This window comes from Apteryx rowi, unplaced genomic scaffold (assembly GCF_003343035.1).
Source record: "Apteryx rowi isolate R43461 unplaced genomic scaffold, aptRow1 scaffold_505, whole genome shotgun sequence".
Lineage (NCBI taxonomy): Eukaryota > Metazoa > Chordata > Aves > Apterygiformes > Apterygidae > Apteryx > Apteryx rowi.
The window spans coordinates 211703-235402 of NW_020450767.1; the positions used below are offsets into that span (position 1 = coordinate 211703).

Here is a 23700-nt window from a genome sequence, read left to right on the forward strand (position 1 = left end):
CTGCAGAAAAATTAGGACCTTACATTCTCCTCTACTAAAAGCACTATAGCTGCTTAAGGAAGGGGAGAGGAAAAACCACAGCTAATATTGAACATATGAAACATTAACTGTCTCCTCTTCCTCCTCCTCTCCCCCACACTCCCACTAAAGATTTCTGACTCGGATGATAGCACAGATTTACATTTACTCAGGAAAAAAGACACCAGCTACTCCTATCTTGATATACCTGCCCACTCCTTGGACGAAGCATTAAAGCAGCTTATTTGCACTTCTTCCCCTCAACCTTTTATTTTTCTCCTTCACAGAAGTTACGCTTCTGCATTCCCATTTGTTTCTGTTGTCAGCATACACCATCACCTGCTTTACGCCTTTCCTAACAACACTTCAGTCTCTTAGCAAAGCACCTCAAGCTCAAAAAGAAAAAAAAATACTGAGTTGTAGGGCAAATACAAAGTTTATTTATACACCACATTGTGCACTGCACCACGGGTTAGCTGACTACACAAGTTACTATGGGTTTATTTTAATCTACCACACTGGAAATTTCTCCTCAGCTAGGAGCATCAAAGCAGCACAAATGTTGCCAACAACCCCGAGCTAGCTTTTGTCTTGATCTTAAGGGGAAAAGAAAAACAAAATTAAACAAAATTCCTTAATGCTGCAATGCATGCACTCACCCAAGGAAAAGGCATTGGGAATGTCTTCCTTGCCTTAGGGTCCTTCGCCCTTTTCATCCCCTAAATATAAAATCTAGCTGTTAACAAGCAAACCAATCAGATCATGTTTCTTGTGTGCGGGAATATAAACGTTAAATTCCAGCCAGGAAGACTTCCATCCCATTTTTACTGTGCCAGCCCAGCGGGCTCGCATCGGCAGCACAGCTTTCAGAGCGCAGTACTTGTTCAAAGCCTTGGGCTGGCGCTGGCTACATGCCAAGAGAAAGAGGAATGAGGAAACAGAACAAAACAGCACTGCCTCTCTTACATACGTGATGTTGTAGTTTGAGCGCTGGAAAGAAGCATTTCCACGTCCTGCTTCTCAAAATGCAACGAATTGTGTAAATAGGTATCCTGCTTCAAAGTTATCTGCCAGCAGCTCTGAAATGATTCTGTGTTTTGCATCATCTGCATGAAAGTCTAATGGAAGCCTGAATGGTTTATTTAAATAATTTTCTTCCTGATTATCTTGTGTTTTAAAATCTGCAAGGAAAGAGCTTGGTCCGTATTATTTTATTTCAAAGACTCCACAGGAGAAACAAGTAAGTGCTTATTACAAAGTCTTATCTTAACTGACAGGAAGCTCTAACAAAGATCTCGTTATTTGAGTGAGAGCATCTCAAGTTAAAGAGAAGTTAAGACAAGAGTTTAACAACGAGAAACCTTTTCCTCTTGTGGCCAGCTTTGTTTTCACTCTGGATTTACACAGAGATCATTATCGTAGCTTCTTCCTATGACTGCAAACAGGTATTAAGATTTTTGCAAAACRTTATCCATATTTTTGGTCCTCTGCTATATAGTTGAAAATGCCCTTCTCCCCTCAGTCTCCCATCGTGCTTTTCAGAAAGAGAAAAAATAGCCTTTCAGTACTGTCCATACTGTTTTGCTGTGGCACCAAGGGTTCAAGATTCATCCCTGTGGTTGCACTGCGCCCATTTTCAGCGAGCAGGGACTGTTCAGAAGGCCTAAGCACACTTATTTGGGAGATACGGACGCCAACTCCAGCTCTGCAACGGACTCAGTTTGTGACCTTGGGAAAAGCCACTCATACCAATTACTCATATCAATACGTACCATTTCTCCTGTCCAAGACAACAGTAAAACATCCTAAAGTGAGGTATCTGAAGGTGTGCTCACACAATACCTGCAGCAACACGGATGCAGAGTCTGCTTAGAGACAGAAATCTGCACTGAAGATATTACTTTAAGCAGTTTTGTTAAACATGAAAGGAAGCCACCGAACACTAAAGTACAAGAGCTACCTTAGGCAGATGCTCGCAGAAGTTAATGAGATTTAACTTTATAATTAAAAGCATTAAACTACATTTACATTGCTGAGTGCTGATAAAGTTTAATGGGGCCYGAAGAAGGTACAGACACTTTAATGCAGCACTTCACCCAGACTAATACATCCTGTCCCTCGCAAGGGTAACGTGAAATGGCTATGCTGGTTTTGTTGCCCTGCCGCTGCCCTGTGCTGTGCAGGCTGGGGCTGGGTTTCCCTTCCAGCTCTGCGCAGTGTCACTTCACAGCTGGCTGGCCATCCATGGCTGTCCCCTCCCTGCCCTCAAACCCTCGGGCCCCTCAGCTGCAATCTCCTCCAGCTCTTTTCCGCAGCATCTTAAAGCTCAGCATTGCCTCCAAGTCCTCACTGACATCCGTAAAGTGAAAGAGGTGGAAAGCATAAATAGCGCCAAGCAGCATCACAGATGTCAAAGTTACCAAAGGTGGGGAAAACATACCTCTAGTAGGGCTTGCCAAGTTGGAACAAGGCAACCTCAAACAGCATTACGATCCATCGAATCCAACTGGCCACAGAAAGCTCTGTGTGATACATCTCTTAAAAATAATTTAATTAGCCTGCTAATATCAAACACGCCTATGTATATGTAAAACACTTCAATATGAAAACCAAAAAACCCACAAGAGTGGATATCAGCTGCCTCATTAAAAATTGCACTTTGAAAATCAATTTTAAGCTTCAGGGTAAATCAAAGCTTTTAGATCATCTTTCCATAAGTTTTAATTTACACCTGTGAAAAAGCATGTAGGCAAGATTGCTTGTTTTACGGAAGTGGCTGACAGTATATTAAATAGATATAAAGAAGTGTGTATGCCTTAGCATTAATGTCCCTCATAACACAAGGAGAATAGTTACTCCTCACCTGCTTTCTCAGATATAAATTTGTCTTTCCTGCCTCAGTCAGAATTGATGCAAATAAAAACATTCAAGATCTCAAACAGTGAAAGCCTTAAGCCATGTGACAAAAACCCCAAATTAAAACTCACAAGCATAAACCTCCCCAAAAGCAAAACTTCATTGAGGTTTATAGGTAGACTGCAGCATCTCTGTTCAAATTTTGTGAGTTTCAAAGTCTAGGTTTAAATTACTTCAGTTTCTTTCTTAACAGTATTCTCTTAAGTAATATAGTGAGAAATAAAACTAGATTCCACTACAGACTAATGAGTTCTGCCAGGCTGGACATCGAGCAAAGTCTGAAGAATACAAACTGCTAGATAGACATGTACATGTTATGAGAACTCCAAAGTCAAAACATTTCTGAAGTAATTTCATTTTTTTTTAAATCTCTGTTACCACCAAACAGCACATGCTGCTACATAACTTGCATTATTAGAGAAATATAAAAAAAAAAAAAAAAAAAAAAAAAAAAAAAAAAAACACAACCAAACAAAAAAACCCTGGAAATGAAGTTATTTTTCTTTCCCACAATGCATTATTTTTTAACAACCTTTTTTGGGGTGTGTGTGTGTATATTATATTTTTATATGCATGTATATAAAAAAATTTAATTCAGGTGCTTGGATACTTGTCCTTCTAGCAAGAGTCCAACTGCTGAGGAAAACAGGATGACTATATGAACAGTCCAGAGGGAGAAAAAGCTTTTGGAGGTTTACTTTTTCCTCTCCATTTTGCTTTGCCTGTTGATTGCTGGGTAAGAAAATGTAAGTTATCACCCTCCCTTTGGGGGCTTAGGATAAACTTTCTAAAAGCACATTCACAATTAAACTGGTAAGCCATCTTACCCCACCACCCAAGAATTTCATCAGGAACTGTTAAACGGATTTTGAGCATGGCGGAAAACCCAGGGTTTAATTTCTGTAAACATTAATATCTTTCATCCATTACAATGAAACAGTGATCTTCAGCAGTGCAACTTGAGCAAAAACAGAGGGCCCCAAGCAGATGATCTTTTTTCACACTGTCAGACCCACAGAAATAAACCTTTTGGCAACAGACTCTTCAGGGCCACTTTCCACATACTTTTCCATGTCAGGCTGACATCAAAAAGCATTGAACTGACTAACACTCAGGGAAAAAGAGACACTGAACTGTAGGTTAACACATATCTGAATGGATAGAAAGCTAAACATRCATATTAAATCCTGATTAGAATTGGTCAGGAAATTTATCTCTGCATACTGAAATGAGAGAATACGCTGCCTACTTCACAGTGGGAACCTTTCTGACCCCAAAAGCTACGATGTCAGGAAAATATGGCAAAGTACGGGTTACCTGGCTCATCCGACCTCCTGGCTTTACTACAGGCAGAGCTCCTGTTACGCCCTCCCTTTGAGCTCCAGATGGGAATGCGAATGTCAAGTAATATCATTACTGTTACAGAATTAGAAGGAAGCAGACCACATGGAACGAAAGACACATCGGGAGGGAGAAAAGCGGTAGAGGCACACGAGGCAGCGAAAGGTATCAGCTGGCACAAGGACTGGAGCTGATGGCAATAGGTTCTCCATACTCATCCTTGCGCCCTTGGTATCTGCAAAGGTATTCCTCCTCCCTCCTTGCGTGCGTGCGGACATGTACAGCCATGCAAACACTTTCTTCTTTGAAAGCTAATGCTGATGCGCACAGATTACAGAGCGGCCAGAGAGCGCTTCTGCTGACTGACCAAACGCTTTCATCGGCTCCATCACCGGCTCTTAAAACAACACGTCAACTTTCAGTAAAGCTACGAGCTATTACAAATAAAATACAGCACCCAGCTTTACAACACTTCAATCATCCCACAGGGTGCCAACACCAAAATGGGCATCTGTTCCAACATTTTCGCATCAAGTTCTCCAAAGCAGCATTAGGCTCACGCAGTGGCAACCTATAGCTATGACTCAAAAYGCACCAGCCCTCTCTACCTTTGCCACGGGAAGCGTTACACAACTCTTGTGTATCTCCTGCTCTCATAGTTTATCTTTAACGTTTGGATGTGTATTTAAGAAGATGCACCCTTGCACAAGAACTTAAAGGTTATAAATTAACTTTGCTGACTTCAGTTAACAGGTTAACTGAGCACCCTCAAAACAGTTTGAAGCCAACCCAGGTGTTTGATTAGACAACCAAAAATATTCTATAAAGTAACAGGCCGAATTTAGCACAGAATTGTTTCAAGTTAGATAACTCTTCAAAGGGAAAATTAAGAGCCCATTAAAATCCCCACACCAGAGAAGAAAAAACACCAGGTTTGTTTGGGTTTGTTTTGCTTTCTGAAGATGGTTGTTTATACTAATAGCAAAAAACACTTTTTTTTTTTTTTAAATGAATCTTGCCCTAGTAAGTCATAAGGAGTTTTGCCATCAACTTCAACTGGGCCAGAATTTTATCCCTATCCAGGATAAGCTGGAAGGATTTATATTTGTTAGAAGGACCCATGTGCAAAACCTCAAGGATGCTCCAAGGCAATAGACTACTTCCATGCTAACAGTCAAAAGGGCAGGAGTGGAAGCTGGGTTAGGAGGCACAGCAGAACCACCACAAGCTTGGCATTTTGATTCTTTGCCCAGAACATCAGCTTCTAAAAATAAAAACAAAATTCCCTTCTATTCTCCCAGTCACGGGAGGCAGAAAGACAGAACAGAGGAGCTATACACATTTGGCTGGCCGCGATTTACAGAGCTCCTTTTGTAAGGGATGCGCTCTAAGAGATAAGAGAGGAGACACAACGCTCGCTGGACCCCTTCCAAATAACACAGCAGAAAGAGCAAAATACCCTTCAAAACCTGCACGAGCCATTTTTGTCAGAAAGGAGGAGAATTGCCGTCATTCTGGTGTCTGAATGCAAGTCCTATAGCCCTGCCAGCACGGCAAGGACACAACACAAGGCTGAAGGGTTTTGGTTGGGTTTTTTTTGCCTTTGCAGGAGGAAGAGGAAAGAGAAGGGAGCACGCTCAAAGGGAAGACATTTCAGAAACCCAACTGAAGTTCTGGCTTGGGTCTCATCCTGAGTTTATTCCACTTTCTACAGTGTTTATTATTTTACATGAGTAGACGCTGCATAATTTACAGAAGGTACACATATAATGAAGGAACTTCTTATCAGAACATAAATATTAGCTTTAAAAAGGAAAACCACCATTGCTCTCTGTACTCATGCTATGGTTTAAGACTTGCTCCAGCAGCTGCTACTACTCCTCTTAGCCAGCAACAGGGGGGAATGAAGTCTGGCTTAGCTCACACACTGATAATGAAAATGCACACTCTTCACATTAGCGAGGTTACTTTTTTTACCCTTCAASTCAAATGCCAAGGATATACTAGGGCTAAATAAAATAAAAACCAGAGCTTTTAAGTTTAGAGGTGACCAAAAGCCACTTGCTCAGCATTGATACATTCCCTTTGGAAATGCTCTCCACCATGAGAGCCTGCGGCACACAGTGATGACGGGGAATGCCCCACCGCTGGCRGGACACCTGAATGCGATGCCTTGGCCGCTGTGCCTCCAACATCACGATGGAGCAGCCTTTTGTCTCCTTCCAACTCAGCAGTCTGGAAGGATTGCCAGCTGCACTGTGTTGGCCTCCCTACTCACAGACAAGCTTACGCTGTGACCCAGAGAAGACCACAGCTCAGGAAAATTAATTTTTACCAGTAATGTCAGACTCGAAAAGAAAAAAAGGGGAAGGGCAAGTGAAGACTTTCCTCCAAAATACAAGTGCAGGCCACTGTTATTATCTACAGACCCCAAAGGCCACAGCATCAGCTGGTATCAGTTCTATCTTCAGCAGCCCTACACTAATTTATGCCAGCTGAACGTCAAGCCTTACAGCTTTTACATTTACTTAAGGTACAAAAGTGTCAGTGAATACAGATTTCAATAAATCCTGCTTTCTAAAATATTATTCATCAACATATAATTCAGATGGTAATTAAGAACTGTTCACATGATTGATGACACATTTAAATTACAGGTTTCCAGCATTTTTTTTGGTAAAGAAAAGATAATTTCCTTTTTCACGTGCTGCTTTTTCAAAGTGCAAGTCCATCTAACAGATGTCTCACAGATCTGCTTGTCAAAGTAACAAGTTAGGCTTTTTTATTTTTTTATTACGACAAATGGTATAAGCCACACAGCATTCTGTTAAACTCAATATTGACACATCTGCTTACCACGTGTATTAGTAGCCATGTCAGCCACTTTCTGAAAGGCATCCAAAAAGGCAGCAGCTGCTACTACTGTAGTCCTGAAATGCATACAGATAACAAAACATTAGCAGTGTCTCATTGCTGCCTATTTAATTATTGCCAAAAACATTTAGGCTTATAAAGAATACCAGTGTGAACTTGCAGGGGCCACAAAAAATATCCTCTTTTATGTCTGAATTTAGCCTTCTCCCTCCTCATGTCTTAATCTCTCCCTCGCTTTGTGTTAGGGCTGGGGACTTGCCGGCAGCCCCGCTAATTCTGCGCAGTGAATTGCACGGGACAGGTGCTGTTTCAAAAGAGCACAGCCATTCCCCTTCTAGCTGATTCCCTCTGATGAACTAACATTAAGTAGTCAAACATGAAAAAACCAATCTAACACACATTATACTGCACGCATTAGCCTACAAATTACAGCCACCGCTGTTTCCGAGGAGGACATATATTTTAAGGAGAAGCATGCAGAACCTTCCCTTTATCGAGTTTCCTGACCAAATGCTTTCCTGAATTTCTCATTTGAGGACAATCAGCATCCTCTGCAATAGAAAATAACTTCCTGGAAGTCAGGTTGTTTTGGAGTTTGCGAGCAAGTGGGAATGAGGGAAAAAGCTTCCCTGCTTCAAAAGAAACTTTCTGATCCCATGCTCCTCCAAGCAGCGACCCTCCTCCCAACAGGTCCACCAGCAATCTTGGAGACCCTACAGTCCAAACTGCCAGCCCCGCTAACCTCCCTCTCCCTCTAGATGTGAAAAACGCTTGGAGATCACACATCTATTCAAGCGGAGAGCCAACGTGAGTTCCAATTTTCCAATGCATCTGCTCTAAATAAGTAGGCCTTAGAGCCCCTAAGCACCTCAGCTTGGTACCAGACTTCTGATGGTGTACAGTCTGGTTGACCCGATTTAAATGAAACCAGGCCAGGGCTCTACAGATAAAGTACTACTGTGCCCTCGCCACRGTTAGCTCGTGGTTCTGTTTCTACACATCTTTTATACCAGTAATTCTGATTTCCTCCCCTCACCGTAACAGTCAGTCTCTCCAAGCAAAATCCTGAAAGAAGACCTTTGTCCTTTGCTTCAAGAGTTCCTTGGCATCCTCAGAGAGCCCAAGAGATCTTCAGGAAAAGCTGATCCATGGCCAGAAAGGACCACAGAACTGCATCACTAGGTCAGATTTTACCTAAGTCTCGCTCCAAATGTGCTAAAATACGGAGGACGCAAATGGCAGCATAACAACCGGCCTAGTGACCACACACAAGATTTGACTGCAAAATCAGGCTTGAGGGGACGTGCTTGAGAGGATGCATAAAGACTCCCTACATACCCAGGCAAAACAACCTGACAGTTCTCCAGATAGCTAGTTCTGGGGCTAAATATTAGCAGTTATCTTTTTTCAGGATTTTCCTTAACAGTATTTGTGTACTTAGTCTTCCAAACTTGTGGGTCATGCTGTTATTCATGTACTATGTTGTTAATTATTAATTATACTGCTAATAACAAAGTTCCATTTCTCTAGTAACAAGATACAGGAGGAGCTGGTTCCAGCTCAGGTGACATCTGCTCTCCTTTGTCAGACAGGGCACACAGAAATGAACCAGCAGGAAAAAGCTCACACTAGCTGCAAGTAAAGAGCGAATACTTGAACGCAGGCTTTCAAGCTGTCTGCTTGCACGTTCCTGTAGCTAGAAAAGCACTGTGCTGAATGCAACACCACAGGACTGGAAAATAAAATTATTTTTCGTGCCTTCCCAGGAGACCTATGTTTAAATAGTATAAAGGGCTAAGGAAGTTCTACATTTCCCTCCTTTTACTACCTCCTCTATTTTTTCCACACTCACTCAATGGGATGGGATCTCTGGAAGAGGACAAACCATGTGCAAGTGTGATATTTTAAACACGGCATAGCAGAACAGCATGTTCCAGCTGTTTAGGACAAATGAGCCTAAACAATAGCTTCCTCAGAAATGGCTCACAACAATGCAGAACCACAAAATATCCTGCCAATAACCATACCTGTTACCACCACTGCTGCTGTGAAAAAATGCTGATGCTCTAGGGAGCCTAGTGGAGATTGTGGTTTGGGGAGAGCAGTGAAGAAATGGAGTTTGGATTCATATCAGCAGAAATACACTTYACAAATGAATTCTAGAGGGAACAAAATTGGTCACAATGTGATACGTATGGTGCTTATTAAGGGAAGTCTGTGGAAAGTTATATAAAATGCCATTTGCAAAGTAACCCCCAATAAAGTAAGCTTTAATGAACACAAGTGAACGATCCAGCATGGGAATTCCCTTAATTTTTAAGGCAGAAGAAAATGTTGCTAAGACTACCGGAGACTCTATTTAATGTTTTGAGGCCTCTTTTAATAGAAACCAGCTGTACTCTATGCTGATAAAAAGGACAACATATGTCTGCTAACTCCAAATGTGTATGTTCACTGAACAATAAACCATCTTTTTCCATCAGGATCTAGGCCATTTAGCTCAATTTATGTTTTTTATTATGGTGGTAATTATGTATTTTTCTAAAATACATCAAAACAGCAGCAGTGGCATGTGCAAATGCATACATGGGTGTTACATATGAAATATGCAAAATTTTACTAGGACATGCTAAGCAAATTATCCTGGTGGAAGTTGCATCTAATTTTCTTAACACTGTTTGCACACACAAAGAATTGGAGGGGATCTTGACTGTGCAACACAAAACTTACCGAAGCTGAGACTGCAACTTCCCAGCTTTATTTATAAAATCTTCCCACACTGGGTAGCTTCCCTGCAAGAAAAAAGGAAACAATAATGAATACTTAATTTGGACATTCAATCTTTGATAGCCCAGATTCAACGTTCATATGAAACTAAAAGCACAACTAAGACTTGGTTTATTAAAACTTCATCCATTAACACCAAAATATATTTTCCCAGCAAATTATCTGTCACGTCTTTGAACATCAGCTCCAGATAGATGGGACTTAACTAGTTCTGATTCCAAATAACAGAATAAGTCCTCTGGGGAGCCTTTACAGTTTTCCCAAGTAGATACACTGGGGGAGAAGAGGGATTTCAACTGAAGCAGCAGTAAGAACCTCCTTACTTTGGATAAGCACAATAAAAATAAGCATATTAGAAGTGGGGTGCTGAGGTATTGCAATAACATGCACCGAGAACTTCCCAACACCCAAAGGCAGAATCCCAGTTGTCCTCCTCTACATATGAATTTCTCTACACAATTTCCAAGCTCCCATCCTCTTTTCAAAAAGCCTCCAAGATAATGGTCCGAGTTGCCCAAGAGACCACCTCAAACACTGTCTCAAGGTAACAGAGCAATCACTCTCAGGAAAGGCAGAGTCGCCATAAGGAGCCCAACTTTCTCAACAGCTGCCCTATAGCTGCAGGCCTTGCTGCCAAAATAGTCCGCAACGACCTTGGAACCAATTTCACAACTGAAGCTGGTAAAGCAGCGTGGCATTTACAACACGCAAAGTTTTTGAGAAGGTTTAATTCCTCTCGCCTTCAAATTTCCTGTGAACTTTTCTCCTCCCCGTTTTATATTGTGTTAAACAGCCAATTTTCATTTAGAATATAGACACCAAGTCATCTTCTGATCTTTAGAAGATAAAGTAAAAAAAAAAAAAAAAAATTGGGGGGGGGTGATTTTTAAGCTTTTTTTTTAATCCTTTTGGACCCGAAAAAGGTTAACTTGCTCTCTTGTAGTGTAAGTGCAAATTTTCTGTTAACATTAAAAATGGTGGCAGAAAGAACCCTCGAAACTTCCCTTTGATTGGAGTCTAGAGAATAAAAAAAGAAAAATCCATGCTTCTTTTAATAAAGGTATAAGACTTGCTGTTACCAGAGCAACGACACAATAAAACCTAGATAAGGCAGCTCCTCAAGGCTAACGTTACCACCGCTCTGCCTGCCTGGAAGAGGCTGCAAGCAATTGCAGTTGCTTGCAGCAAACTCCATCCACCCCGATTAACAGGTGCTGCTCCTGTTTTTAAGAAAAATGAAATCCATCGCTCTCACTACCACGACGAGAGCCCGCATCTCGCTTTGTGCGAAACAATTAATTCGGGTGCGTGGCACCTCGCCTCCCTGTTGCCCGAAGGGGCTTGGGCAGCGCCATGGCAGACCTAGGTGCAGAAGCTTGCATCGCTACCGCCCCTACCGCGGGGCACTGCCTAGGGCGCTAACTGGCACTCTTAAAAAAAAAAAAAAAAATTACTGAAAAGTCATTCAAAGTAATGTAAACCAGGTTGCCCTAAAACCTCATTATGCCTGCACGCTAGGGAGAAGGGGGAGAGAGGATAGCATTTGTCAGGGTGGGAAGAGCCTGAACATAAAGTGCTTTGTGCTAAGTGAGGATTGTCAGCCATTTAAAAGACAGAAGAAACGCACCAATTAGTTGAAAAATGCCATTTCCCTAAACCTATTAGCCTTACTAAAATCCATGGCTCTGAACCCCATCTCTCCCAACAGTCGCTGCTGGCATTTCAGCGTCTGCCCGCATGCCGGCCATGCATTATGCATACAGACGCCAGGAGCCCTGAAAGCACCAACAATTAACAGCAGGGCCTAAGGCTTTACCCGGTTCTCCAGCAAAATGCAAGCTGACAAGCGCAGGAGACCACAGCAGCCCGACTACGTTTCCATCTCGGTGGCGTATTATCCTGCTAACGGTGCCTGATGGCACGCAGGAGACTGACACCAACCTTGCTTCACTGCAAAACTTAGGACAGTGCTATCAAAACATAGCTCAGGAAGAAAACTTCTTTGCCACGCTGGCCACAGAGAAGTCAAAGTCAGAAGAGTCACCTAGCATTTCTACATGTTTATTCTTTGTCTTTAAAAATGTTGTTCTCTAAGTCAAGCCTATGTAAACAAGCTGCAGCAGCTCACTTGAACTGGTTGCTAAATTGGTTTGATTAAAATCAATGTAATCTCTTCACGTGGACATTCCTATGCTGGCCCAAAAGCAGCTGATCTCATTTCAAACAGAGGAAAAACCCAGCCGTTTGTTAATTCTGTCATATTTAAAAGATCTCATGTCTTTCAATGGAGAAAAAACACTTTTCAGCAGTTTTCCATCAAACACATGAATGCCTGTATAATCTCTTCAGCCTGCAATACCTTGCTGTTTTCTCTCTGGCTTCTCTCCTATAAACTTAGCTGAAAATTAAAAAATGTGTTTTTATTTTATCTGTGTCCCAGTAGAATTTGCTGGGTGCTTTTCCCTTTTGGAGCCAAGTCAGCAAGTCCTTCATCTCTCTCTCCATAACACAGAATTCGAGTCTTGCACACAAATTGTTGATCCCATTCGAGCCGTTTGTTCCGTTTGAGCTATTCCAAAAAAACATTTTCACCAGCATATCCTTGCTAAAACCAAAAACCCTCGATCCCCACCAAGAGCAGAAGTGCACAACGTCATCTACCACTTTACATGACCTAGTAATAGGTTTTTATATCATCTCCAGCACCTGGCAAGCAAGGAAGCCATTTAGTGATGCTTGCAGGGACAAGCCGAGAAGATGACACAATCCAAGAACGAAGCCAGTTCTGTAAATAGCGCAAGACTCCCGTAACCTGGGGGTGTTCCCTCTCCAAGGCCTCCCTGCATGTCACCTTGACCAAGGCAGCCCCTCTGTCACTCCATTTCTCATCTACACCGCTGGAATAACGGTGCTTCCTTTTGTACACAGTGGCTAAGGAGAAAAATACAACGGTGGTGGAAACCACACACTAAAATAGCCATAAAACTTACACCTCAATTTAACATGCATTACTCTTTCAATTAAAAGAAGAAAAAAAAGGTAGAATACACTGTCCTTGACTAAAAAAAAAAAAAAATCTGTGTGTGAAGTAAAGCTGCTTTTGGAAGAGTAGTAACGTGTTTAAAAATACTGTGATGTTTCCCAACTCTTGCTCTGCGCCTTCTGCAGCTTCTGATTTCAAATAGCTGATAAAGGAAATCGATTTTTCCCCCTTCAAACGTCAGGGTTATTGAGGCCTCAGTGCTATCTGTAAAGGCAGCAGCCTTCCTTTACCTTTCACCCCTGCTCAGAGCTAAGAAAACCTCGCAGGAAGAGTTGCTACGAGAATCTGGGTCCCAAATCCTCTACTTGGCTTCTCACAGGTTAAAATAGAAACCAGCCACGATGCCGGTTTGTTCGCATGGTTCAATGGACTATTTCCCCCAAAGTAACATCGTGCCTAATTATTTCCTCACCGTCAAACGGCCGGCACGGGATGTCCTTTCCTGCAAAACAGACGTGTCTACCATTGCACCACGCCGAGGCAGCAAGGCCGTGAAGTCCCTCCTCGCCCGGCAGCGCCCCACCGCCACCCGCCCGTCYATCACGGCGCCGGCCGGCTGCAGCACGCCGCTATCAGCCCCGACTGCTTAATTAGGTGGTTTATAGGTGATGCGTCACCCGACCCGAGGGCCCAGCCACGCTCCAGCTGGGAGCCTGGTTTTGGCGGCCCAGCACAAACGCAGCTCTACAACAGATGCATTCAGGTCTGCTTCTCCTTTCCTTTGGGGCCACCATCGCGCAACAGGCACGAGCGGAGACCCAGAAGCGAAACTCAGCGGTTTCTCAATAAAGCAAGGGCAGCAAAGCATCGTATTTACCGAGACTGTTATTGATTAACATCTAATGGCAAGAATAGGAACCCAGATTGCTATATTTATTTGAGATTACAACTTGAGTATCAGCAGCCTTGACAGTTTAAAACTGCTCTATCAGCCCCGCTAATGACGATCCTTCCGTTTTCTCCATTAAGTGGAAAGACGCTTCCCTCCTTCAATAACTTACTCCACACAGCCCAACTCCCAGAGACGAGATGCATCTCATCTTTTAAAAGGACACCATCAAGTGTTTTTAAGTGCTTTCGCTCACCAAAAAGACCCGTCAGCCCTATCATCAGCTCTGCCTGGGAAACCAGCTCCAAGGGCAGTGCGAGCGGCTCACAGCAACGGCCCACCTCAACTTTGGGGGCTAAGGCAGATGGAGAAACCAAATCTGGCTGCTACCGCAGGGAGGTAGGTAGGAGAGGAAGGGACAAAGCGGGCAGTGCTCTGGTTTTACTGCACCGCTGCCAGATGGGTGCTGAACAATGACTATCTACGGACTTCAATAAAAAGGAAAAAAAGGCACTTTTCCACCTTAGTCTAGTTGTGCAGCTACGGAAATCATATAGCTTATCATCTATCCAAATCACAAGGATTATTACGAATGTTTCATTTCAGTGCCATTCACTACGCTACCTCCAACTAGCAAAGAGACGTTCATGGTGTTGGACACCACACAAACTCACAGATGTTACAAACAAAAAAATGACCTGGATGAACAGCTACAGCTTTCACATGGAGACTATCACTTTTCCAGGGAGCCCTCAGCAGGCAAAACAGGAAAAAGCAGAGGGGAAGGGGACAGGAAAACACTGACAGCCTGAAAAAAGGCTTCCGGGCACAGATGTCTCAACACGTGGCAAGACGCAAYGGTTGACAAATCCATTTCCCCATCCTGCTAACATCTTGCACTGCAAGCTCTTCTCTTTTCTGAAATCGTTGGTAGTCAGCTAGGGAAAAGGGCACTTGGCSAGACGTAATTGCAGGAGTTACAAAGTACTACCCAAGGCTAATACACTTCTCCATACGATCTGCAGAGTTCACACAATTTCCAGCTGAAGAATTGGGCTGCCCAGGCCTTTATTAAGCCATGAAAGCTCTTGAAAGACACAGGTGGGGAGAAAATGAACATCACCTTACTTTTACTTGCAGCAAAGAAGTTTCAGATTGGACAATTCTTCCTAACATCCAAGGAAAAGAACAGTTGAACTTTGAAAGGTCAGGTCTTTAATAAGAAGTAACACATCCATAGGGATATTCTAGGAAAACACAGTACTGCCAAAACACAAGGAAAGGGGCTACATGACTGCCAAGTCCCTTCTGTATTTCTAAGCTAAGGATATTGCCACGCTTAAGGGAACTTAGGGCCTAGCTTTAGCAGCAGAAGAGACTCCTGACTCATGCAGAACCCGTGCTGGGCCAGGAATGAAGAATCATTAAGAGCAAAAGACATCAAGTTCACTGGATTTCCCAACAAAAGCAGGACACAYGTTACCAAATGGAAGGGGAGGAGACAGGTGAGAACTCCAGGTCTGACAGATTAGACCGCATACAAGTGAAAGTAAAAGCAAGTCAAAGATCAGATTAAGATGTTATTTAACCTGTAACTACCCTTCAGGAACAAAAAGAAAGAATAGTTAAAAGCAAAGTCTCGTGTCAGTACAAAAACACTACTGAAGACACTTCACATGCTATAAACAAAAAAACCTCAGTCAATTAGATATTTCTTCTATGCATCACAGACCATCCTTGTTTAGTATTTTCAAAACTCTTTGGTTTTCAGTCTAAACAGAGCATGAAACACTGTGAAAACACTACCATAGGATATGGGTAATGGCATAATGTCTTGATAAATCAAGACAAAGATCTGATCAGAAAACTGCAGAAGAGGATATACCCCCCCACCAGGAAAAAGCAGAGACACATCAGTTATTTCTTTTCCCAAAACCACTTGAGGAACTTTAAGGAAGGATCAGTTCCCCAACCTCTGAAATGCAGCACCTACTAGCAAGGAGGTGCTTATTAGACTAAGTATTTATTTTTATATTTATTTTATTTTTTAATGTCAGTATTAGGTATTTACTAAGCCTGCACAGCGCCCCGGCTTACAACCCCACGAGGGTGCCTGCTTGCTCAGCCAGTAAAGCCCCATGTCAAACCTACGTCACCCGCAGCCCAGTTTCCCAGTAAATCTGAGACACAAAAACTTGGCCCCAAAGCAGCCACATTGTGGTTGAAACCCAAACCAGATTGGGTAATTAGCAAACAAAAAAGTTATAGTCAGACTGTGAGAAAAATGTAGCATGCATAAASATCCATTCTCCCTCTCTCTAAACACCGGAAGTTATTGGGGGGGGGGGACGGACACCACTAGTCACAGCTTCTGGGGAACCTTTTATCCCGTGCTACGTTAAACAAGCTGGACATGAAGTTGTCTTCCAGAGGAAGCATTTAGTTCCATGTTCCTCCCTTCAGGTCTAAAGAAGCCTGCAAGCCTGAATAGCAGATTTCTCCTCAGAGACTCATCAATACTGCCTTTCATCCACTGAATCATTAAGTGGCCACCGTGCGTATTCAGCAGCTATTTTATAAACCCACAATATTTCAGCTGGATCAAAACTCAGATAATTAAAATACTGAGAGGCACTCATTCAAGTTAATGCCTATATGGTGCAGAGCTCAGAGCGTTGTGCTGGTACCTCCACTACCACCCCTGGGGTTTGATCACTTCTCCCCAAACCTCTGCAGAAGCAGGAGAAATCCTTTTCTAAGTGTCTGTTGCTGGTCTCAGCAATCTCCATCACACCAACAGGCAAAATGATCTCCAGGAGCCAAGAACAGGCAGTCTCTGGTCCCAGAGCACAAGTGTCCAAGTTGACCGCAGTCTCCAGAACTACCTCGCATGGAAAAAGGCAGCAACCAGGCTGCAAAGTTTAGTGCTTTACTGTCTGGAAAGTACCGAAATTGATAAAGTGCAACTACGCTTATCATAGGCTATTTTCTCACCATTTTGCTCATGAGAAAAGAAACAACATCATTTTCCAGCACCAAGTTACACACTTTGGCTTGATCGCAGACAATTTGGTTTAGGAAGCATCTCATCACAAGATTTCATTAATGAAAGTCCCAAATTGGCCACAACTATTAAGCCACTACACAAAGGACTTTACTGATATTAAACAGCACATACCTGACTTACATGACAAACAAACCTCAAGCTTGGGTTAGAAGCCTAGTGGCAGTTTACGGAGAAGAAAAAAAACGGAAGGAAAAGAATCTGATCCTTTTTATACCATAAATCAAATTCCTCCAGTTACACAATCATGGCTACCATTGCACACACCAACAATATCAGCATGCACAAGTTAATTCATGCAAGCGTACTTTTTTTAAACTATGCAGGACAATTTATGACACCCTGTTTGTACACCAGCTAGCATCCTAGAATTAAAATAAACCTCACAACACTATTATGCTACCTACTTGTTGACCAGTACAGCGAAAAACGCTAAGCTAACGCACAGCCTCACAGCACAAGACAGACGAATTCTTCGTAATCTACCACCCTGTGATTAAGATGCTCCAATCACACTTCTCCAGTTAGAGAGGCCCCATAATTTCGGTTACAGAAGAGGAATCGAACACCCTTGTGTTGAGTGTTGATCATTCATTTGTAGACGTCATCTGTTCTGCCTGCAAACAAGGGGTTATCACGGGGAAACAGCAATGCGTCTTAAGCGGCAACAACAAAGTAAAGTGATGTGCGTGTGTGTACAGAAGCAGGTATTACACTGGGAGCTGAAGAGCATCCCCTCATTAGCTCTGTGCTCTAGATGCACTCAGCTCCTTCTTGTCCTAGGGGAAAGGAGCAGGAGTCACCAAACCTGCAGCCATATCTTGCCTTTCTGCAAAATAGGAACCATTCTTAGGAGCTAAGTCACACACTTCCAGAGCACTTTGAAGATGAAAGCTGTTATGGTCCTAACCACAAAGCTACCAGACATTTTGTCTCCAATCCTGCGAAACAGCTCAGCATTCAAGCTATTTCAGCCCTGGAGGAAGGAGTTAATCAACATACTTAAAGGTCAGCTCAGATACTAGTGCACCGGGCAGTGCTCAGCACCTTGCAGCATCAAGGCAGACCTAATTTTGAATTGGAAAACACACCCTCGAGGAGGCAAATGCACTTCTACAGCAGCCTCTTTGTGGTACTAAGTCAAAACCATCTGTACCCATCTTTGTGTGCTTTGAAGTAGACCAAAAAGTAGACCAAACTGTACTTTTTAAGCACAGTTTCTATTCTGATCTACATCATGTAATCCTTTCCATTCCTCTTCAATACCTCTGGGTAGACCATGGACATGAGAGATGTTTTTCAGAGGCTGAAAACACACAGGCTGTTGAGCAGAAGATACTATTTACAGACACACAGGAATACGCCAACTGTAGCGACTTCCGGACTTTGAGAAGACATACCTACAAAGCAAAACTTTTCTTGCCATTCTGTACTGAAGATTTTGGGGCATCTGCCACAAGCTCAGAACCGAGGAAGCAGCAAACCCTTTGGGAATATCACCCTTTGGTACGTATTATGACAGGCTCAGTGCTGGTTTACACAGACTTCTTGTCCTCCCAGATTTGTTCAGCCAACTGCTTTATGCAGCCCCGCACAATCCTTTCGACACTTACAGCATTGCAAACCCTATTATACAGCCGTTGGCATCCTGCCAGATCCAAAAGGCATACTTTTCAAAGACATGAAAAACTCCTGTCCCCAGTATGCCAGAAAAACAAACCAGCCTCGTACACATTTAAACAGCAAATGCTCCTCGGTTGTATAAATTGTCAGGGCTCACACAAGACTGTTTGGATCAAGAAAGAATGTGTCCCCCAAAATAATCATTTTACTGGCTGTATGGAGCCCCCACATTTAAGCAGGCATCAGTAGCTCTCTTCCTGCATCCTCCTGCTCAATCTTTGCAGCACGTTACTCCCTCCACCCTTAAAGATGTTTACAGAAAGATAGCGCAGCTGTGTAGAGAGGGCAAGGAATTTCTGTGTAAGCAAACTAACTGTTTGGGCAAGCAGGCTGCTGGCAGGCAGCAGGGGTAAATCAGTGCAACTAGCTAGGCACCAAATATGTTGGTGGTAAAACCTTTAAAACAAATTTTGAGAAAAAAATGTTCAGCTGCATGGAGCAGAAATTAAGTCATTTCATGCTTTTGGGGGGGAGGGAAAAAAATGCAGATTTTCTAGATTTGGAATAACCACTTTTCCTAAGGATTGTCATGAAAAGGATACGCCAGTGCAATACAGCACCCATGGGAGACAAAGACTCCAAGCCTGTACCTGCACACTGCACATTTAACTTTTTTTCTTACACTGGTTACCATCTTTAACAGCTGGATGAAACTAGACCTTAAAGTTACTGAACTTAACATTCCTCATCTCCAGAGAGACCCCAAGCTTCAAATAAAACAGAGCTGGAGAAGAGCTGTCATATTACTACATGTCAGAGTAACACAAATTTGCCAGGTTCTCTGACGCGTGCAGGCGGTCCCTTGGATTCATCTGAACGCAGAGGACTTGCGGCTGAACTTGCAGGAGTAACTGGCTCAGCATTTTATTTCTTCTAACAAAGATCTTTCCCTGCTCACTTTATATTGTTTTTCTGACAAGCACAAGGCCATCCCTCACCAGCAAATCAGCCCTACTTATCAAATGGCTCTTAATCCTTGATGTGACCACCGCCAGCTCCATCTTCCACAAAAAGCAAGATGAAAAAGCTATTTATCACCAGTCACATCCTAAAGGTAGGTAAGAGACTGCAAAAATGGAAATATTTCCTATGCCCGTCACTGTACGTTCTCTCTCTTTTGCTTTCTCTCCAAGACCGACAGCTTTGAAAGGCTGAAAGAAAAGGCGCACTGTGTTCTTGCCCAGAAGAGCTCACCAGTTGCAATGGGCAGAAGGAGAGGGTCCACCTCTTTCTGAACATTAAAACAGCAGTAACCACCAAAAGCAAAGGGTTGATGTTACTGAGATTTCAGCTAGAAGATTATAAATAAGGTGCACACACTAAAAAATTAAAAAGACAACATCCCTGCCTGTAGCTACCCTCTAAATTTTCACTCCTTGTGTGGGAACTTTCCTTCTTGTTCACCAATGGGACGAAGCTTGGAGCCCTTCTCATATCTGCACGTCCCTCACACGCAGCGAGAGGAATGAGACCAACTGGTAGTCCTCACCAGATCCATTAAAAATGAGTTAAAACCAGCGTAAGTAAAGCCCCAGGAGACTTGTGCAGGCCTGACTGCTCTTTATTTGTATTCCCGCCTGGCTGCGTCAGTGCTGTACGCATACAGCAAGCCCCTGCCCTGCCAAAACACGTGCTGACGAACGAAGAGCACGTGAAGAGGGAAAGCAATGGCATCAAGCAAATGGTGAACCTCAAATGCTGCTAATTTCAGTGTTTCCAAACGCGTTTTCCTCCTTTTCTTTTTCCTTCAAGATAGCAGAGAAGGATGCGACTAACAGGAACACAGGATTAGGGCTCAAAAGGAAAAGCAGCATTAAAGAGAATACTCTCTGCATGAAAAGACAACATCTTCCGAAAACCATACTCAAAAGGTCCTCCCAAAAAGTCATCTGCACAGATTTGCTTCACGCTACAAGAAATACTGACGTTAACAGCACATTACGGCATCTCGTTTCCCGGCTGCCAGAAACGCACTACAATCCAGCGGGATCTAACGCGCTCTTCCCGTGAGGAGCTACAGAAAGGATGTCGCGGTCAAAGAGAAACCGCACAACGTTAGAATACAACGTTCAAAACTGCTCCTGCCAGGGTACCTGTGGGTTTTTTGTTGTTGTTTTAATAAACGTCAACCACTTTGAAAAAGATCTTGCATAAGTGTATAACAAATTACAAATACGACATACTTGAGGAGGTATCACAGGGGACACCAGCACTTTGGGAACGGACAAACCCCCGGGGCGGCCAGACTTTTCTCCCGTCTTCGTGATTCTTTCATCTGATCTGGAAATGTCAGAGCATCAAAGCCCAGTTCTAGCACACACCTGCCAAGTACAATTCCAGCTGTGAACCTGCCACAAACAATTCGGTCCAGATGTGCTCTATACAGTACATAACAAATTCGACCCTCATTTCACATGGAAGATATGGATTTCCTTGTTGGGAAACTGAAGCTCCAGGTGTACCTGAAGTTGCTGTACAGATGTACTGTTTGTTACTCATTTTTACACTTAACTCAGTAACATAGTGTTCTCCACATCACTTAGCTTTAAACTTAATTATTTTGGAGCTTGTTTTGTTGAGTATTGATTACATAACTATATTGTGGTAGAAGAGTGGACAGATATTTGGGGTTTCTAGAGAAAAATTTACAGGCAGTTTGAGGGACTGCAGCCAACAAAAAATAATCTTGATATCAAAACGCGATATATTAATCACGTTGGTGTATATAGTCCTCATTAGGCTTCAAAGTTAACACACTCCTCAGAAAACTAGAAGCAGTCGCGTTGCTCTGAACAATTCCAGTTTCTGTAACTTCGTCAACACCAAAGAGAGCTCAAAATTAATGACAGGAGCACCTGAACGATTTATTACTCTGAACAAAGAAGAAAATCAGTCCACACACACTATCGCCCTCACCTCAGCTGTGGCACCTACCTGCATCCACTGGCAACACTTCAGAGTACTTCTAATACAGTGTTGACTAACCCCACTGCCTTTAGTATTAAGTTGGAGGGAGAGCAATACATATGATAAAAAGAAGGTCCAAATTATTTAGTTTATAAAAAAAAAAAGAAGAAGAAGAGGCGGATTCTGCAGCAAACCCCTCAGCACTGCAGGGCATTTGGGACCTTGATCACAGGCTGTTACGAGGAACGGGCATCGACAGCGCGCTTGGGTATGTGTGGGCAGACCCCGGCACCGAGCCTCAAGGATCTGCCAGAACCTGCCCACACAGACCCGGCTGCACGCAGCAGCGCTTAAAATGCTAATTTTCACTTTACTACTAAAGGTACGACTAGCTGAAAGGTTCTGGGTGGCTGTTATAGAATAGTTACTTTTTTTTTTTTTTTTTTTTTTTAAAGAAACCGGCACTGCCCTTTGTGCACAATTCACAAACGATTCCAGTGTAGCTCATCAGCCATATGGCATCAGCTGCAGCAAACAAAAGTGCTGGTCCAATTTATTTGTTCTACTGGTGCTAAACAATGAGCAGATTTTTTTTCCTTTTTTTTTTTTTTAATTTTTAATTTTAACCACCACCAGGCTGCTAAGGAATTGCGACGTGCTCCAAACCCACCCACCCCATACAATGCCTCCGCAATCTGCAGTTCACAAAACAAGTTCCACTACTATGAGGAAATAAAAAAAAGAAAAAATCACAGCTGTGTCCATTTCCATAAGCGCCTATCAACCCAGTTTGGATGGGCAACATTCCCATGCAAGGAGTGATGCACAAGAAAAATCAACGTGCCAAAGATTCATTTGCTCAAGAGCAGGGAAACGTTATCACTTAGAGAAAAGCAGCAGAACGAACACACTCCCTGTCCTCCTGCCCTGAAATCCCAAACCACACGCTTCTTCTGGAGCAGAACATCTCCTGCATGCTCCTCGCACAGAGCACTGAAAACGATTCCAGGATTTGTGACTGTTTCCTGTTTTGGGGGGTTTTTTTGGTTGCTTTATTTCAGAGCGTAGTTAGTAAAAAATAAAAGGAGAATGACGGCACGGAGACCACCACGGCGAGGACTGCAGCATCCTCCTGCCAGACGCGCACCCGCGCTCCCCCTCCTCTCCGCAAGCTGCCCGCTCTCGACAAGCCACGCTTTTAATTAAATGTCTCCTAGACATCTGTCTAAAGTGCATGCGAGCCCTTGCCAAAAAATAACTTCCAGCACCGGCAGCTTCTCCTCCCCGCCCCAAAGCGCCAGGGAAGCCGTGAGCTCACCTGCGCTCCGCCGCCGGCCTCTGGCCTCCCGCGACCCTCCGCCACGACTCCAGCGGTGCCGGGCAGCGGTGCCAGGCCGGCCAGGCCCCCTTGCTCCCGGGGGCACCAGCAAAACAGCCCTCCCACGCTACTGCTTTCCACCAGCCAAGGGTGGAGAAAACCCTAAAAACCAGAGAAAACCCCGCAGGAACGCTGCCTCGCTGCCACGGGGGCATTCGGAGGTCCTCGCTCCACAGCACCGCGGCCCAAGGGGTCTGGGGGGTTTGGGCGAGCGGAGGGAGCCGGGAACGCGAGACCGTTGCGTTTACCCATCGGATAAACCCAACGCCACCGACGAGAGCGCAGCCAGCACGGGGGCCGTCGCGCAGAACGCTCCCTGCAGCGCTCGCCCTCCAGGCGCGCCGCAACTTCTGAGCATCTCCAGGAAGAAAATCTTCGTTTTATTTATTTACTTATTTTTATTTTTTTTAATTGTGCCCTTGCTGGCTGCACCCCACAGCTTCACCAACCCAGCCCCTGCGTGCATCCCCGCCGGGCAGCGCTGGCACGGGGCGAAACGATGGGAAAAAAGGGGGGGGGGGAAGGTGAAAAAGGAAAAAATAATCATCATGATAAATAGCGATAATAATAATAGTAATAATAAAGGCACCAGGTTTGGAAACACAAGGTGACAGCTCGCACCCCTCGGCGGGGGCAAGCGGGAGGGCGAGGCGGTGGCCGGGGCCACCTCGCCCGCAGCCCCCGGGGAGCCGCTTCCCAGCGGCCCGCGTCGCCCCCCGCCCGCCCCCCCCCGTACCTTCATGTCGCTGATGATGGTCTGGAAGAGCCCCCCGAGCGCGCTGCACTCCTTCTCTATCACCGCCTCCATCTTCCCGGCTCCGGGGCACGCCGAAACCGCGGCGACTGCGCTGCTCGGCTAC

General features: G+C 43.9%; 1 protein-coding gene across 7 annotated transcripts in view; it reads right to left on the reverse strand.

Moving 5' to 3' along the window:
* Positions 1 to 23694, reverse strand: part of MTSS1 (MTSS1, I-BAR domain containing) — a 120947-nt gene extending 97253 nt beyond the window's left edge. For all 7 annotated transcript variants that reach the window (XM_026079931.1, XM_026079933.1, XM_026079930.1 and 4 more), the window contains exons 1-3: positions 23577 to 23694; positions 9880 to 9941; positions 7132 to 7205 (exon numbers count right to left, since the gene is read on the reverse strand). In XM_026079931.1, the coding sequence (XP_025935716.1) occupies positions 7132 to 7205; positions 9880 to 9941; positions 23577 to 23648 (208 nt within the window). In that variant the 5' untranslated portion in view covers positions 23649 to 23694. The remainder of the gene's footprint in view (positions 1 to 7131; positions 7206 to 9879; positions 9942 to 23576) is intronic.
* Between the last annotated feature and the right edge of the window lie 6 nt (positions 23695 to 23700).